Below are 16,032 nucleotides of genomic sequence, written 5' to 3'. Positions count from 1 at the left end.
TGTCTGCTAAAAGAGCTGTGAGGCTGTGGAAGGGCACAGGAGTTGTGTGAAAGATGGGGTTTGGGAGCAGGGGGTATAAACCCAACATGAAGTTTTTTGGTCTATCCATCTCAACAGTAAATGCCGAGAAAGGGTTCAGTGGAGATACATTTTTGCTCAGTGTGTGTATTTGGGCAAAAGTACCTCTCCAGGGTTTCTAGGTGTTCTGAAACATTTTGGATGCCTGTTTCTCTGGGCTTTTAAACCTTTTTTAAAGCTTTGATCTGAACTAGGTTTTATTTGTCAGACAAATTTGTCCTAATCCAAATATAGGACTCGGGTTTGGGGAAAACTCCACTTATGTGGAGATTGACATGTGTGATAAGCCCTTGTTTCGTGGTTGTCTTTCTACGTTCATTCCCTGCTTTCTACTGAAGAAAGTGCTGAACAAACTAATGTTTCTACTTGTTTCCTAAGAAGTGGATCTTATGCAAAAGGTAAGTATGCAGCAAGGCAGCTTTTGATCACCTGTCTGCTCCGTGGATGTACTAAGAGCTGTAAAAACAAGAGTTTTTATGTTTCTGTTAGTGTTGGTAGAGCAGGAGAGTGTTGCCAGAGATTTCTTGTTTGTTGTTTTGCTTCTGTATCAGATACAGAGGTGTTGACTGGGGGCTGCAGTTGTAGCTCCTGCTACACAAACCAGACATGCCTTTGTCTATCATCTCTTCAGAGGTTCCTCGTTATGTAGCAGAGCTGGGAATTTAAGAGGAGTGAAGTTGAGCCAGCTCAACTGAACATGGGAAAACAAACATGGAAAAGAATGTGCTAGAGAATGAAAAAAGAGAATTACTCTCCGGACCCAAATTATGCTTTGCTAGGTAGCAGCTGTCTGGCATTCACAGATTAAACAGCCACTCGGCTCACATGCAGTGACAATGATGGCATGTCCTCTGCTTTGCTTTGAGTGCATGAAATGAGGAATTAACTCTGCCATGCTGAAAGCCATCAAAGTGTCCGGAAGTGTGTGTTTACTCCTAACAAACATTTGAACTTGTCTGCTGTTTTCAGTACCTGTTTTATGCTTTATATGAAAATACAGAGTTCATGGTGTTAATGCCTCTTTATAAGTCAAAAAGTGAAGTGGTTTTTTATAAAATTACTCTGCACAAATGGGATTTGGCTCTGAATGATTTTATTAAATGCATAATTGGTTCTCAGTGATTTGGTGCATTTCATGGTTCTAAATGTAAAGATTTGTGTGGTCTTTTGTCCTCTAGCATTCTATGTGGAACCCAGGGAGCCTGAAGGAAGCTGTGAAGCCAGTGGAATGATTCCCTGTGTGGCTGAAACTGTGTAAGTATTGGATGTTTGCTTGCACGGTCACTTGCCCAGCATCAGCTGTTAGAGCAGTGACTGCTCTGGGTCCAGCAGTGGCAGTGATCCTCTCCTGCCTCCCCAGGGGAAAGCTGTGTGTCTGTTCAGAGCTGGAAAAAGACAGGGCACCCATGACACTGTGCCCTGTTCTCAGCTGGTTTGGAAGCATGTTTCTCTGTCCACTAAAAGGCAGATAATGCATAGTACAATTCTATGAAATTCTTACTCTTGCTGAAGACTTTGTGAAAAGCTGAGGTGGGTTGAGGCTTAGTTAAGCTCTAACAGTGTTGCCTTTGCCTTAGCTAGTGAAGTGCTACCTGGAAAGGGATTTAATGGTTGGCTGAGCTGTGTCCCCTTTAGTTATGAGATTTCCTAAAATTTGTCTTTAAGGTGCTCTTGAATGTATGGAAGGTTTTTTTCTTCTACTCTCTCGATACTTTCTCAGTTTGGAAACTCATTATAAATACTTTCTGATGCAACACTTTACTAAACAGCATAATGCTTGTTTTGCTTGCTATTCTCTGGACATATCCAATAATTTCTATTACTACAGTAATATCAGTCATTAAAGAAAAATACAGGGTTACTTAAGTATCTCCTTTGCATCTTCTCCCCTCCTGCCAGCTCTCTCCCACTTCAGTGCTGCCATTTTCTATTGTGCCATGGTGTGTTTGTATGACAGAGAGTTATTACTGAGTCACAGAATCACAGACTATTCTGAGTTGGAAGGGACCCACAAGGATCATCGAGTCCAACTCTTAAGTCAATGGCCCACACAGGGGATTGAACCCGTGACCTTGGCATTATTACAACCAAATTTTAACCAACTGAACTAACCTCAGGGTCATTTTATTTTGCTCCCTTCAAATCTTGGGTTACTGTGATCTAGTCACTTGAAAATGGAGAAAAACTGAATCCTTACAGCACTGAAAAAAAATCCTCCCCCGGAACCCCCCCAAAACAAAAAGCCCCACCAAGCATTGGCCAAGGCCTTTACAATCTTCTTTAGGTTTTTTATTTTATGTATGGGACCATGTGATTCTGCACATCCTTTGTTCTTAGAGGGTGACTTCTGGCTGTATTCACCAGCACTTTCTGTGTTCCCCACTGCTGCCTCCTTTCTAGAAAGGTGCAGAGAATGTTATTGTTGATCTCTGCTTTGCAGTTCCTGTTATGTGCACGATGGTGATTCATTTGTACTGGTGGTCATTGCTCAATACTTGTCTGAGTAATAAACTTCTTTGGGAGTTCTGCATCCTGTAGCACTGAGCACATTCCAACCTTAGCCCTGAATTTTGATCCTTTTCTGCAGAATGGCGAAAGTAGTGGTCAGTGCTGCCTTTTATGTCTTGCTTTTATGTTGTACAAGCCTCTTGCAGTAATTTTGCTCTTGGGAATTGATCCTTTTGGAATTGGTGCTTTGCCACCAATCCAGTGTAACCTTTGGGCATGTGGGAAGTTTATCCTTGTTCCTGATCCAGCTGGGAGCAGCATCTCTGCACATCCTTATGCTCCCATAGCTGTGCTTGGCGTGACGAGACGTGACACTGGTGCTTCTCTGCAGGTAAATGACAGCTCTGTTCACCTTCCTGAGGGTGCTCCCTCACACTCCTTGAACACGGGGTTCAGTGCAGCTCCTGATGCTGCAATTAGATCTCTCCAGCCTTCCTTAACAAAAGGGCTGACTTCTCCCACTTGTTTCTATCTCCTTCCGATGCTCTTGTTCCTTTCATGCCTTGAAACCTGAGTCATGTAGGAAGCGGAGGTGACTCCCAAGTGAAGTGGATCCAGCTCAGTGAAGGCGATTTACAAAAGGGTCACTGATGGAGTGCCAGAAGACTTTTCTCTTACAAAACCAGATACATGCTCAAGCTGCCAGCGGATGCAGTCTGGGTTGTTTTTTTTATTCCCAAGCTGGTTTTTCTATTTTTGGGGTAGAATGCTTCTAAGTATCTGGCACATGGCCTCAAGTTTCATGTAGTAGAAAAGTGAGGAATTGCAGCAACTGTACATCAATATCTTCTAGTGTTTGTTCATGAGGAGTGGGATTGTGCTCTGAAAGCCTCCTTGGCAGGGAGGAGGAAGGAAGGACTCTGTTACTGCAGGGAAGAGCAGTGCTGGCAGTGACTGTTCAGGAGCAACACTTGTCTCCTGGCAAGGCAGGTAAGAGTACAGAAAATGTTTGTTAGTGGGGTACTATGCAGGGGATGTGATTACCTTGCACTCTGTGGGTAAATGCTGCTGTGCTTGCCAGTAGTTTTTGGATTGGGATATTTCCTCCCACACAGGTGTGTAGTAATGGTGGCTGACCTTCTCTCTGTGTTGTGGTGCTCTTTTTGTGACTGCAACTGACTTTAAACACCGTCGGTTTCATCAGGCTGGTGATGTCACTTAGTAAATCTGAATATTAGATTATTATTAATATAAGCTCTTGCAACAGAACAGCATGAATCATTTGTGTTAGGAAAAGTTATGGACACAGTATGTCAGTCTTGCAAACTGCCTTTTTTTCAAAAAAACTTTAAATTGTGATTCCTAAAGTGAATTGGATTAATCTCTATCAATTAAGCTGTGTGTGATTTGACTGTTACCAGCTACTTTAGAGGAAAGTCCTGCTCACTAATAGGCAACTATTCCTTAACCTGCCCATAGGGAAAAGCTGTTCCAAATCACCAATAGCCAATAACTTCTGCTATGCTCTTGAACAGAAGGCTTTTTTATACTACCTAAGCTCTGCTTTAAACTCTGACACTAGTCTTTACTCAGGACTTTTTTTGCTCTGTTCTTTTACCCGCATGCTTCTCTCAAAAGAAAAACTTGCCCAGTGTAGTGCTGCCTGCTCCTGAGAAACATGGAAGAGCAAGAATTAGTGTAGATTGAGCATTTGAGTTCTGATGAAGTTAAAGATGAGGGGGGGAAAAAAGGTGGTGTCTGGGAGTTAATCACTAAGCAGTTCTACTCTGTCTACTAATATCCTGTTTATTTTGGTGTAATGAAATAATGAGTGGTGTAGACTAGAGAAGAGAATGTTGCTCAGGCACATGGCAGCACAGGAATCAGTGCCAGGCTGTGCTCTGCAATTCACAGAGCTGTGCAGTAATAAGGACCAGTGAAATTGGCTTTTGGGTTGTTTATGTGGATGTGCATATTCTCAAGAATCCTTTTAAGATACAAATTCTTGAAGAATTTCTTGAATACATTAAATGGAACTGTACTTGCCTATAAAAATGATGCCAAAAAGTTCTTTAAAGCAGTGTGATGAAAGTATGTATTAGATTTTTGTGCCTTTGGCTGCTTAAAAATAGGTATTTTTTAGTTATGTGTGTGGGTTATGTGCTTAAGAGAAGGGTATGGGGAGGGAAAGGGAGGGCAGGTAGTTGAAACAAACATCTTGGCTGTTGTAGTTGCACTGGCAAAATTTTTTGTTCATGAAGCTGCATATGGGCTGTTTTGTCAAAACAGGTATAATGGCTGAGAGAAGATTTATGTTTGGAAGCCCAATATCTGAGAATTCATCTATACTTGTTGCTGCTGTTAGTTTACAGCTTAAAATAGGGGTTCAGCCTCAGAAGAGCTTTACCCAAGAGAATACAAAAAAAACTGACATGAGTCTGTTTTATTTCTTTTTTTTTATTTTTTTCTCTCCTCTTTTGTGTACTAATTCTAACCTGGAAGCAGTACATAAAGACAAGGCAAACCCAATTTTTGTGTTTGAGGCTTTTGCCTGACTGACAGCAGTGATGAAATGCAAATGAGTGGGCAGAGGAGGAATATGATAAGCAATGGCTTTCTTGGAGTTGATGTTTCTGAGAAATGGACTGTCCATGGCGTGGCTGCCTGCTGATAGGGCAGCGTCAGAGTGTTAGCTTGGCTTTAATAGGGAAAATTTGAGAACCCTTTTCTGTGGGTAAAATATCTTTTCCAAATATGCAAGGCTTTGTGATTTATAAAAACAGAGTATGATGAAATCATTTTGGCATTTTAATTTTTATTAAGAAAAAAAAAAGCCTGAACTGGAATTACTACTCCTTATCTGCATGTGTCTGTCTGAAGAGGTTTCATTAAGAAGGCCCCCTCCCCTGTCTGTCTCATTACCTGAAGGGAGGAGCCCACTTGAAACAATGAACAATTCCTGAACACCCTCTTGCATGAAAAGTGAGTGTTGCCTCCTTTCTGCAAACACTCTGGATATGTTTTAAGTATTAGAAAATCTAGATTCCAAACTCTGTTTAAAAACAAACACACAGCTTCCACTCTCCTTCCACAAAAAAAAAAAAAAGCCAATAGCCATCCCCCCAAGCCCCCTCTTGCTGATTTGCTGAGGGTACAATCTAGATCCAATGCTTAGATCTCTGCCAGGTTGTCCCATCAGTGTCCCCATCTCCCCTGCCCTGCTTTGTTTCAGTGTTGTATATTCTATATATAAAATGTGTGTATGCTTTAAAAACCATTTCCTTTAAAATATTTCTGGGTTAGAGTAGTCTGTCTTGATGAAGCCTGTACATGAATCAGCCTCTTTGTAACCTATGTTGCAGGAAGAATTTTAGGAATTTCCTTTATTAGGACCCGTTAGGATACTGCAGCCACTGAGTGAGCTGCATTGATTTCTAGGTAAAACAGTCTGAATTGCCTGAAATTTATGGCATATGCCAGCCTTCTGTACACTGCTCCTTTTCAGCAGGCAAAACTCACATATCCTGAAGTCAATCACTTACTGGCAAGTGTTATCCCACATTTAATACTTCAGATATTCTTTGTAGAGAGACAGCAATTTGACTCTGGAACTGTTTTTCAGGTTAGCTGAGTGCTGCTAATGGCATGGTGAGATGTGTTGAAGAGCAGCTGCGAGGGTGTCCAAGGGCAGGGGGACCGTGCTGGGAGTTGGGCTCGCACCATCATGGGCCAGTGCGTCACCAAGTGCAAGAATCCTTCTTCTACCCTTGGCAGCAAAAATGGGGAAAGAGAATCTGGTAGCAAGTCCCACAGCAAGAGGAGTGCAGTGCACAAGGATGACCATGGCTCAGCATGTGGGAAGGCTTCGGGAGACATCCTTGTGAACGGGACAAAGAAAACGGACGCTGCTGTGGAGTCCAGTCAGCCCCCAACGTTTTCTGGAGATACAAAGAAAGACTCTGTTTGTAGCGCGGAAGAATCTTCACTTCAAAGGATTGGGGAGTTGTTTAGGAGGTATAAGGACGAACGTGAAGATGCCATACTGGAAGAAGGAATGGAACGATTTTGCAATGACCTCTGTGTTGATCCCACTGAATTTAAAGTACTAGTTTTGGCTTGGAAATTCCAGGCTGCTACCATGTGCAAATTTACAAGGTTAGTTCTTGTAGAACTTGTAATTATTTTCATATGTTAAAGTGTATCCTGTCAGCTGTATGTTGGAGACACAGCCTCATTAGCTTCACTTACTTATTTGTTCTAACACTTGCATTTTGATCCAATTAATTCCTACCACTGCAGAAGGTAAGCTTTGTGTTGTCTTCTTTTCCCCTTCCCCTCACAGTGGATTTCAGAAAATGTGGTTTTGGCCATTATGCTGCTAGTGATGAACAGCATAATGAGATTCTGTAGACCTTCATTTATTCTTGATTTACCAAAAGCAGTTTACTGTATCCAGCATTATCTTGGACACTGAAATTAGTTCTTCCTTTAAAGTAATGTGAGAGTCTTTAGTAATTGCTACCAGCTCTATTACCAGTCTGTGAAAGAATGACAATTGTTGCTGCCCAATCAGTGTTACATTTGATGTTTTTTTCCAAGAATACTCCTATTAAAGCATAGTGAAGGAAGGAAACGTGAGGGTTTTGGCACTGGCAGCAGTTTCATACTGGCTGACAAGTGATTGCTGTTCAAAGTGCTGTCTGCCCTTCTGGACAATGGCCTCAGTCAGCAGGCTCACAGCACGTGTGATCTACAGGAAACAACAGAATGGCTAAAACTTACCCACAAAGCCCACAGCCAAACCCAAACTGCAACACCCTCCCCCAGCCTGATGAGCAATGTCCAGGTAAGAGCAGGTAAAGACTGTCTACAGGGACTTGCCAAGAAAGGAGGATTTTTTTGATGTTTTGGTCTATCTATATTGTTTGAATAATGCTGCCTATTTTTACTGAGCTTATAATTTTCAAAATTACTTTGGTGTTCAGAGCCTTGAGCCAAGCCTCTGCTGTGCACTGGACACACACAGCTATTCCAGCATCTTCAGAGTCTTTGTGGCTGTGCTTGTGTGTCACATGGGTGAGTTACTCTGGAATGCAAATGTGGATTTGCTGGAGGCTGAGTGCACAGGTATTTGCTAAGACGGTAAAGGAATTGTAAGCAGTGTCTGTGATTCTGCACAAACCACCATGAGTTTTGCAAACATGGTTTTGATTTTCTTAGAGAGGCCAAGTCTAGTGGTGAGCAGTTACCTTTGTTTCAGGGCACGCTCCATGGCACAGGTGCTGAGTGACTTCTTCCACCAGGGAAAGCAACATGGTTTGTTCTCCTGAGCGCTGCTCCATCTCTTGTCCTCCCTCCAGCCCATCCTGCTCCAGCCTGCTGACTCTGGTTAATACTGGCTGGTTATAACACTTCTCAGGAGCATCAGATGGAGAGCTAACCATCCACCCACTTGGCCAGAGTGTTATCAGCCAGCCAGGACTGGTGCTTTGAGTAGTGTTCACATGTTGTGTTATAGCCTGTGTTGTGTGAGGTCCTGCTCCCTTCTGCACTCTCAGCAGGTGCCTTGCAGAATGTCACTGTTGGCACGCTTGATTTTGCAACCAAAAACCATGGGAAAGCCACCAGTGAACTGCTCTGCCCCTTAAGAACAGCTTACCCAGAGCATGGGCAGTGTTGAATCAAGTTGGGGTAAATGTGTTGATTTCAAACACTTGGAATTTCCTCTGTGGTAAATTAGATTCACTTTTTAATGTGAAAGGCACTGGATGTGGTAATGCCCAGTAGTCAGAAAGCCAGACAGCAAAGTCTTTCAAATGCTGACAGTGCCCCAGTAGGTCTGGGGGCTGTGGTTCCCCAGGCTGTAAGGAATTGCCAAAAGCTTTGTGCCACCTGGGCTGAGGGTTCTCCGTGTCTTGTTCCAGGTAATCTCTTCCAGTTTGCAGTAGCTGAATGGAGATGGGAAGTGTTCAGACAATGAGGTCAGTGGGAAGTGCTCACACTAATTTCTCTTCTCTTGCTTCGTAGGAAGGAGTTTTTTGAAGGCTGCAAAGCAATAAACGCAGACAGCATTGATGGCATTTGTGCAAGGTTCCCCAGCCTCCTAAATGAAGCCAAGCAGGAAGATAAATTCAAGGATCTCTATCGTTTCACCTTCCAGTTTGGCCTGGACTCTGAAGAAGGACAGAGGTCGCTACATCGGGAAATAGCCATTGCCCTTTGGAAATTAGTCTTCACCCAAAACAAGCCCCCTATTTTGGACCAGTGGTTACACTTCCTAATCAAGAACCCCTCAGGAATCAAGGGAATCTCCCGGGACACGTGGAACATGTTTCTAAATTTTACTCAGGTGATTGGACCGGACCTTAGCAACTACAGCGAGGATGAGGCCTGGCCGAGTCTCTTCGATACCTTTGTGGAGTGGGAAATGGAGCGAAGGAAAAAGGAAGAGGAAACCAAATGTGTTACATCTTTGGACACGGAGGGCCTGTGTGAAGAACAGACTTAGCAGTGTCCAAGCAGCAGTGATGAAACCAACTTGTTGCCCTTCACAAAATGTAAACTCTGGATGTTTCTGGAAATTACCGAGGCTCCAGATTTTTCTACTTTACACCTTTTTCTGCCTTGTCTTTGAAAGGGCTCTAAAATGCTGTATCATGTTTTAGGCACTTTCTTAAGTTTGGTTAATCCTTTTACTCTTGCCCTGAAATATTTGACCCTGGCTACAAGTTAAGCATTTTTGGGGTTTGGTTTTTTTACGACTTCAGATTAGTATAAGTAAGTCTGATATTTCTTGCACAATGTAGATCTTTTTAGTTAGGTTAAATTAACATTGCTAAATTATACAGTGCCAGATTAAGTTTTTCATACTACATCTGTCAGGGCAGGTCTGTACTGTGTGTAGTGCTGTTTACATTGTTGAAATTTTAGGCTGTAATAATTTTAAGGTTTTATACCAAGACGAAGAGCAGTGTTAACTATAAATGCATTAATCCCGGGTAATAAGGCTCTAAAACCCAACATAAGCAACAGCTTTTTGTAAGATGGCTAATTCTCATTTTGAGCTAACTCTTAGTGAATGAGTCCAGATCATTCCTTTTTTTGGACTTTCAGATTAAATGTTGGGATTGTTTTATAAAATTACTGTACCTGTCAGTCAACTGAGTGGTAGATGACAATTTGTATCTAAATCTCTTTACACATTTATGTAATAAAAGAGCAGTACTACCTCAGTTTTATTGAAAGTGGACTTGTTGATGGACTTCCATTTTCTCTGGAAGTTGTATTTTTGTGGTTACATGAGAATATTTTTACTTGACTAAAAGAACCAAAGGTTCTGCTTCTTAAGTTTGCTAAACATTGACAGAAGCAACACACAAATCCTAAGTCTTCAAGGAAAACTGTGGTATAATTCTGCTTTAATTTGTTTGATTTATACCTAAAGTATTACCTTACTTGTCTGGCAAGCACAGTAGTTCTATGTAAGGAACTATCTTTTGCATTAATATTGACAAACCAATTTTTTAAAACCTATGTTTAATTGCTAAATTGCAGTTAATACTCCACACTTTCTGGAGAAACAATATCGGCATCTGATGACAAAGTGAATTCTTAATGTGTTCTTAATGACAACAGTGTAGATGAGTCATTTTTAGACTGATTTGATAATATTTGGATAGGAGTCAATTTGTTATTTTACAATGCCTGTATTGGGACTATTTGCCTGTTGAAATTGTTGTGACTTAAAGGGAGTTTTATTAACACTGGTTGAAACTTTTTTGGTTATTGATGCTACCTTTTTTAATTTTAGAATGTCAACTTTTTTACACCTTTTGGTAAAAGGAATGATTGCCAAGGTTTTCTCTACAGCCAAGTGCTGGCTTAATTAATTTGATATACTTCATTACACACCTTTTATTTTCAAAGCTGGATTTCAGGATCATAAAACAACTTCGACTCAAAAAACCAAATCAAACCAAAAAAAAAAAAGCCTGTACAGTCATCAATAGCATCTCATGGCTTTTGTGATATAAGGGTTTTAAAGCTAAAGGGAAACAGGTTTTAACTGGTGAGCTTGTCACCAGATCCAGGATGTCACGCTCTGCACATCTGCTGTGCCCCAGAGGGGTTAACAGAGAGAGGAGCAGGATCTGCCCGAGTTCTGGGACTGGCTTTGCTGGTGTGCAGCCTCTGCAATAGCTTGGCTCTGAGCTCATAAATCACTAACAAAATGTGAGTAATGGAAATTGTTCAAAAACAAACCCACAAGCCACAGATAGTATCTCTTTCATCTAATAAAAGGAGAGTTTTGTCCATGCTGCTCTTGCTGAGAGACAAGCTGTGGAAAACAAATGTGGTTGTTTTAGATGCAGCTGAGTCTGTCTCTTTGCAGGAGGAGAGGCCTGAAGTTGCTATTTCATGTGGAAATACACCCAAAGCTTTCTCCTTGCTACTATAACCATCCCAGCTACTGTGGCACAAGCACCGTTTGGCAGCAGAACCTTATTCTGCTTTGGTGAGCAAAGCAGGCCAAAGCACTTGTGCTGGTATTGTTGAATTTATGGCAAGACTTTCATTGGTGCTGTTACTTTTAAAAAAGTAAAATAAATTCCCTGACAGAGGCTGCTTTGTTAGGAAAAGTTCCAGATGGAGACTGATTTGATAGCAAATGAAGGCTGTATTTCTGAGTTTGAGACTATTCATTCATTTAGCTATTAAATACTTTGTTCATCACGTTTTTTTTTTTCTAATGGAAATTTAAAATGTCCAGAGTATGATGACTAACTGTTCAATTGGACAGCCAGTGCATGCCTGCACACCAGGGCAGGGCAGGGGCTGCTTCTCATTTACATGCTAACATGCAGCAGCTCCAAAGGGTGAGGGATAGAGCTTTTTTAGGAATCTTGTGGTTGGAATGTGGACAGCAGTGAAGAAATCAATCTCAGCCATTTTAATGTGTCAGATGGAATACAGCTTCTTTTCAAAGGCAGAGGTGAACACACAAGAAGGGAAAATCTGGTTTCCTGATGGGGAAAGGACATACCATTGCTTGTGGCTGAGTTCCCATGTGTTCAGTGGGGAGGAACAGCCCTGCTCCTGTTCTGCTTCCAGGAGCAGGAGCAACTCCACCCACTGGGCAATACTTGCAAGAATAGCCAAATGCTTTATCTAGCAAAGTACCATTTATTTTTAGCCTAACTTCAGTCTTTTAATTACCATTTACAGGATGCAAACCAGACCTGTATCCATTTTAAACTCTGAGGCAGGAGGTGGAGGTGCAGCTCTTTGGCAGTGCTGACAGTGAGTGAGGCCGTCAGACCTTCCCTGGATTGCCTGGTGATTTTGTGATCCTAAATGAGACTCACCCACGCTCTGTAATGCTGGGATGGGGGACTGGGGTTTGCACGTGTTTCTGAGAGGTCTCATAATATTGAAGACTCTGAAAATATGCTTGTTTAGTGGTTAAACTGAATATCTGTGGAACAGGCCAAATACATTCACTCTTAATTTTTATATAATTTAAACCTTTATTGTGTAGGGCACAGGACTGTAAGTGAGCAGTGATGCTGATGAAATCCTTGAAACCTTTGCAACAGGATTTTTTTAAAATTAGAGTTTGCATTAGGGAACTTCGTGCATGTAGTGAATCTGCTGCAACTTGGGATAAATAACTATAGATAATTATATAGTTATAGTAATATACTGAAAAACTGGTCTGACATCCACATCTGTGACATTTTACTGCCTTCTCTTATATGCAAAGAATTATAACTTCTGTCAACTTTAGTCCCTGGTAATAAAAGGCTGACCACCTGCACCGTATTATAGTTTGCAACACCTTTAAAATTTGGCTTCTGGATCAGCTGGAGGCTCAGTTGTGCTAAATGTTACTGGCATGGGTGCATTTCTGAGGTCAAAGACTATTGATTGATTCAAGTAAGGATTTGAAAGATCCTGGCCTTAGCTGGCCACAGAACATGACCGAGGAAATGAGCTGGAATTGAATGCTGAATTGTGAGTTTACTTGCTGCTGGTGCTACTCTCCATGGAGAATTAGAGCTTGTTAGTACTGTGCAATTGTAAGGGAAGAACCACAGGAAAAACAACTGCAGGTGTGGCAGGTGGCGTAAAAGCAGACAGCTGGAGCCTGCAGCAGTTGGAACGCCAGGAGCGGCTTCCCCAGGCTGGCCTGGCAGACCTGCCCATGGATCAGGCACAGTCAGAGCATGAGAGGAGCTCCCCCTTCTCTGCTGAGTGAGTGACTCTGGTTGGTGCACAGGTGCAGCCCCTCCTCCCACGGGCTGGGCAGTGCTGGGGGCAGCAGTAGCTTTGCCTGTGTGACTTTTATTTCACTCCTCCCATGTCCATCAGAGCCTGAAGAACCCATGGATCCAGGACTAGCCTGTCATCCCTGGTTCCCAGGCATGGCTATGCACTGACCAGTGACCTTAAGTCTTTTCATGACACTGTTAACATAAATATCTTCCTTACAGTTTTAGGCCTTGTTTTCAAAAAAAGCCCAGCAAAGTCAAATGCCATGTAGTTTAATAGCCACCTCAGTCGTGATATAATTTGTTGGCTGAGGTTACAGCATTTCCATTCTTTGGAAAATAATAGTCATTGTGAGTTTCTGGGTCTTGCAGCCTTGTGTTCTGCAGTGTGGTCCATTTTTAGAAGGTCCTCAGTAAACTGGGCACCCAGTTCTTCCCTTGGGCTCACAGTGTGAGCTCAAAGTGTGTGCATGTGAATTTAACTCTTCATTTTAAAAAGGAAGATGCTTAACCTGAAACTCAAAATTCTTCAGGGTAGTGCTTCAATATAGAGCAAAATGTATTTTTTTTAATAAGTATTAAAAACAAAGTGTCTGCTTAAACTTTGTTGTGTGCAAACAAAGCCACCAGTGTTAACATTTTCTCTCTGGACTATTGAAGATTGAACCTTTGGTTTTATAGTGTCAACTGAAGTGACATACATGAGATTGTAAGACAGAAAGAAGGCTGTAACTCCTTCACCATGAAGTACATAGGTATCTCTACCTCTTGTTCTTAGACTTGAATAGTTGAAGGTTACCATCCTTTTGTCCCAGGATTTTATGCCTGGGTGAGTAATCTATTTTTTTTAATTGTCCCAAGTTAAGTATTATCTCTTTGCCATAGTTTTTGGTATACTGTGTTTAATGTGTATGCAATGGACCCTTGGAAGGGAGCCGGGTCACGCTGCAAACAGTGTGTTGGTCCTCCCGGGTGCTACTTTTGGAGTGCAATAGAGCAGCTGAGCAGAGCTCTGTGGCCCAGGGGCTTCTGTCAGCACATCCTTCTCCCTGCTCGGGCTACCTATACTGACAGTGTATTGGAGATGGAGCAGCTGCTCCCCAGGAGGGAGCCACCAGCCTTTTCATTTGCCCTTGAAAAGCTTTAGGAACCCACCTGATGCAGTGCCATGAGTGTATTTTTATTGTAATCAAAAATAACCGTGTTTTGTTCTTGTTGGACTGGACCTGTAACACCCAGCAAAGATGGGACCTGCAACAGCATGAAAGCTACACTCATCCTTTTCCTCCTTGAGGTCAGAATCCTGCTCAGGGTAAAACCCTTACGCTTGAGTAAAGCTGGAGCATTCTCAAGGGGACTGGAGGTGCCAGAGTGGCTTCAGTGCTCAGCTGCGTTCATTAGTGCATTGAGGGGGTGTCTCTCATGCAGCACATCTGTGTCCCTTTCCCTCCCCAAAGCAAACTACAACACAATTACTGTCATGGCAAATCCCCAGGAGATGCAATGCTGTAGCAACTGTTGCTGCAAGATTCTCCTTCCAGTGTGAGGGCTGCTTTTGGGGTGTGACCTCTTGCACTATTAGGATGGACATGTGTTTCAAGAGGAGGGGGGGACATGTGAGACAATAGGTAGAAGGAGCATGGATGTTCTTGTCCTGAGAGCTTGCCTTAAATCACTGACATTGCAGCCGTTCCTTGCTCCTATTGCAATCAGCAGTCTCTGAAAATCCAGCAGGTTCTGTAGGTTATACTGTTTTTTAAAAAAAAAACTTTTTAGTAAGTTTCTATCTTTGCATAATTGCACTCTTCAGATAAGCCCTTTTTGGATGTCATTTCACACACAGGAAAAAAAAAATCCATCTCCAGTGTTTGTGCTGTTAAGTGGGTTTTTTCCCCTTTTGTAAATTATATTTGGACTAAACGTTGCCTACTGTTGAACCAGCATGTTTACTTGAATGTTGCCATTTTATGCAGTTACAGCTGCTGACTCTTGCACTTTCTGGGCCCGTGAGAGTGGAGATCGTGTGACCAGAGGTGGCAAACCTGCAGAGAGATCAGTGGAGCTGAAGGTGCTGCTACTCCCAGGTGTTACTACAGGTTAGGGGACTGAATAGTGCTCAATATTTTGAAGTTGTGATTTTTTTTAAGTCACATTAAACATAGTTATCTTAAAAATATGCTTGCTTTCTTCTCTGTAAGTTTGAAATAGTCTTTAAAAAGGACATGGACTGGCAGGAGTGGCTGGAGGGCCTTGTGCTGTTGGTTGCTGAGTAACTCTAGTTCCAGGAGCTGTGGATGGAACTGGCAGAATTAGGTCCTGACCCAATGCTATCAGGGTTTGCACTGGCTGGTCTTGAGGGCATGAAGCAAATGCAAGGCCTTGGTGGGCTACCTGGAGAAGGGTCAGCCTGGAAGAGCTTGTTGGGGCAGCTGAGTTTCTTTCTGGAGGCCCCAGTTGAGCCTCAAGTCCCCCTCAGTGGAAGAAATCCATTTTGATAGTGTTTGCTCCCAGAGAAGTCGCTCAGTGTGGCTAAGGCAGTACTGGGAGCAGAGCTTTGTGTGACTGTCCCTGATCTTGTGTGAACACAGCTCACTGATCAGTCTCTGGGCTCCTCAGTAACCAGCAAGGGTGGGCAGGGTCACATCTTCATGCCAGGAGAGTGTTTTGCCTTTTCAGACTTACCAAGAGAGAACCCAATGTTCTCACTTTGGGAAATGATGAATGTGTTGTGTGTCACAGAGCAGCCCCCTGGTCCCAGTTTGGGCCAGCAGTGTCAGAAGTGCCATGTAAATGTAATGCTTGAAAATGGCTGGAGTAAATTCTGTTTCATGCAGAATCATTTTTCAAAGGGATGCAGCCAAATTTGAAACCATGACCTAGACAAAAAGTGGGATAATTTCAGGATGAGGCATCTGTTGAATCCCATTTGGTTTTTAGTTTTACAGTTACTTTTCTTGTATCAAATTTTGCTCACCATTGTTGTCTGGAACAGAATGGAAACAGCATCTTATGGAATGTGCAATCTAAGGCACAATGCAAATAGGGTGTGATAAGAAGGTTGTCTTTACTTGATAGCAATCCTGAGTGCAATGTTTTTGTTGTGTCCCTTTTGGAAGAAGAGCATTAAGTGCAGTCTGAGGTTTTTTTCTTATAAGCAAAGCATTGGTTTGTTCATTACTGACTTCTTGTGAAATTTGTGCCAGATGTATATTAAATATTTTGGTGCTTTTTCTAA

General features: G+C 42.3%; 1 protein-coding gene across 2 annotated transcripts in view; it reads left to right on the top strand.

Annotated features, from left to right (window-relative positions):
* The window catches only part of DCUN1D3 (defective in cullin neddylation 1 domain containing 3), a 25,154-nt gene extending 9,122 nt beyond the window's left edge, over window positions 1-16,032 (top strand). For both annotated transcript variants that reach the window (XM_071570895.1, XM_071570896.1), the window contains exons 2-4: window positions 1,257-1,332; window positions 6,149-6,681; window positions 8,554-16,032. In XM_071570895.1, coding sequence (XP_071426996.1) covers window positions 6,251-6,681; window positions 8,554-9,034 — 912 coding nt within the window. In that variant the 5' untranslated portion in view covers window positions 1,257-1,332; window positions 6,149-6,250 and the 3' untranslated portion in view covers window positions 9,035-16,032. The remainder of the gene's footprint in view (window positions 1-1,256; window positions 1,333-6,148; window positions 6,682-8,553) is intronic.

The sequence above is a fragment of the Pithys albifrons genome, chromosome 16 (assembly GCF_047495875.1).
Source record: "Pithys albifrons albifrons isolate INPA30051 chromosome 16, PitAlb_v1, whole genome shotgun sequence".
NCBI classification, from domain to species: domain Eukaryota; kingdom Metazoa; phylum Chordata; class Aves; order Passeriformes; family Thamnophilidae; genus Pithys; species Pithys albifrons.
The sequence above is the reverse complement of the archived record's forward strand: the minus strand, read 5'-3'. Positions and strand labels throughout refer to the sequence as shown.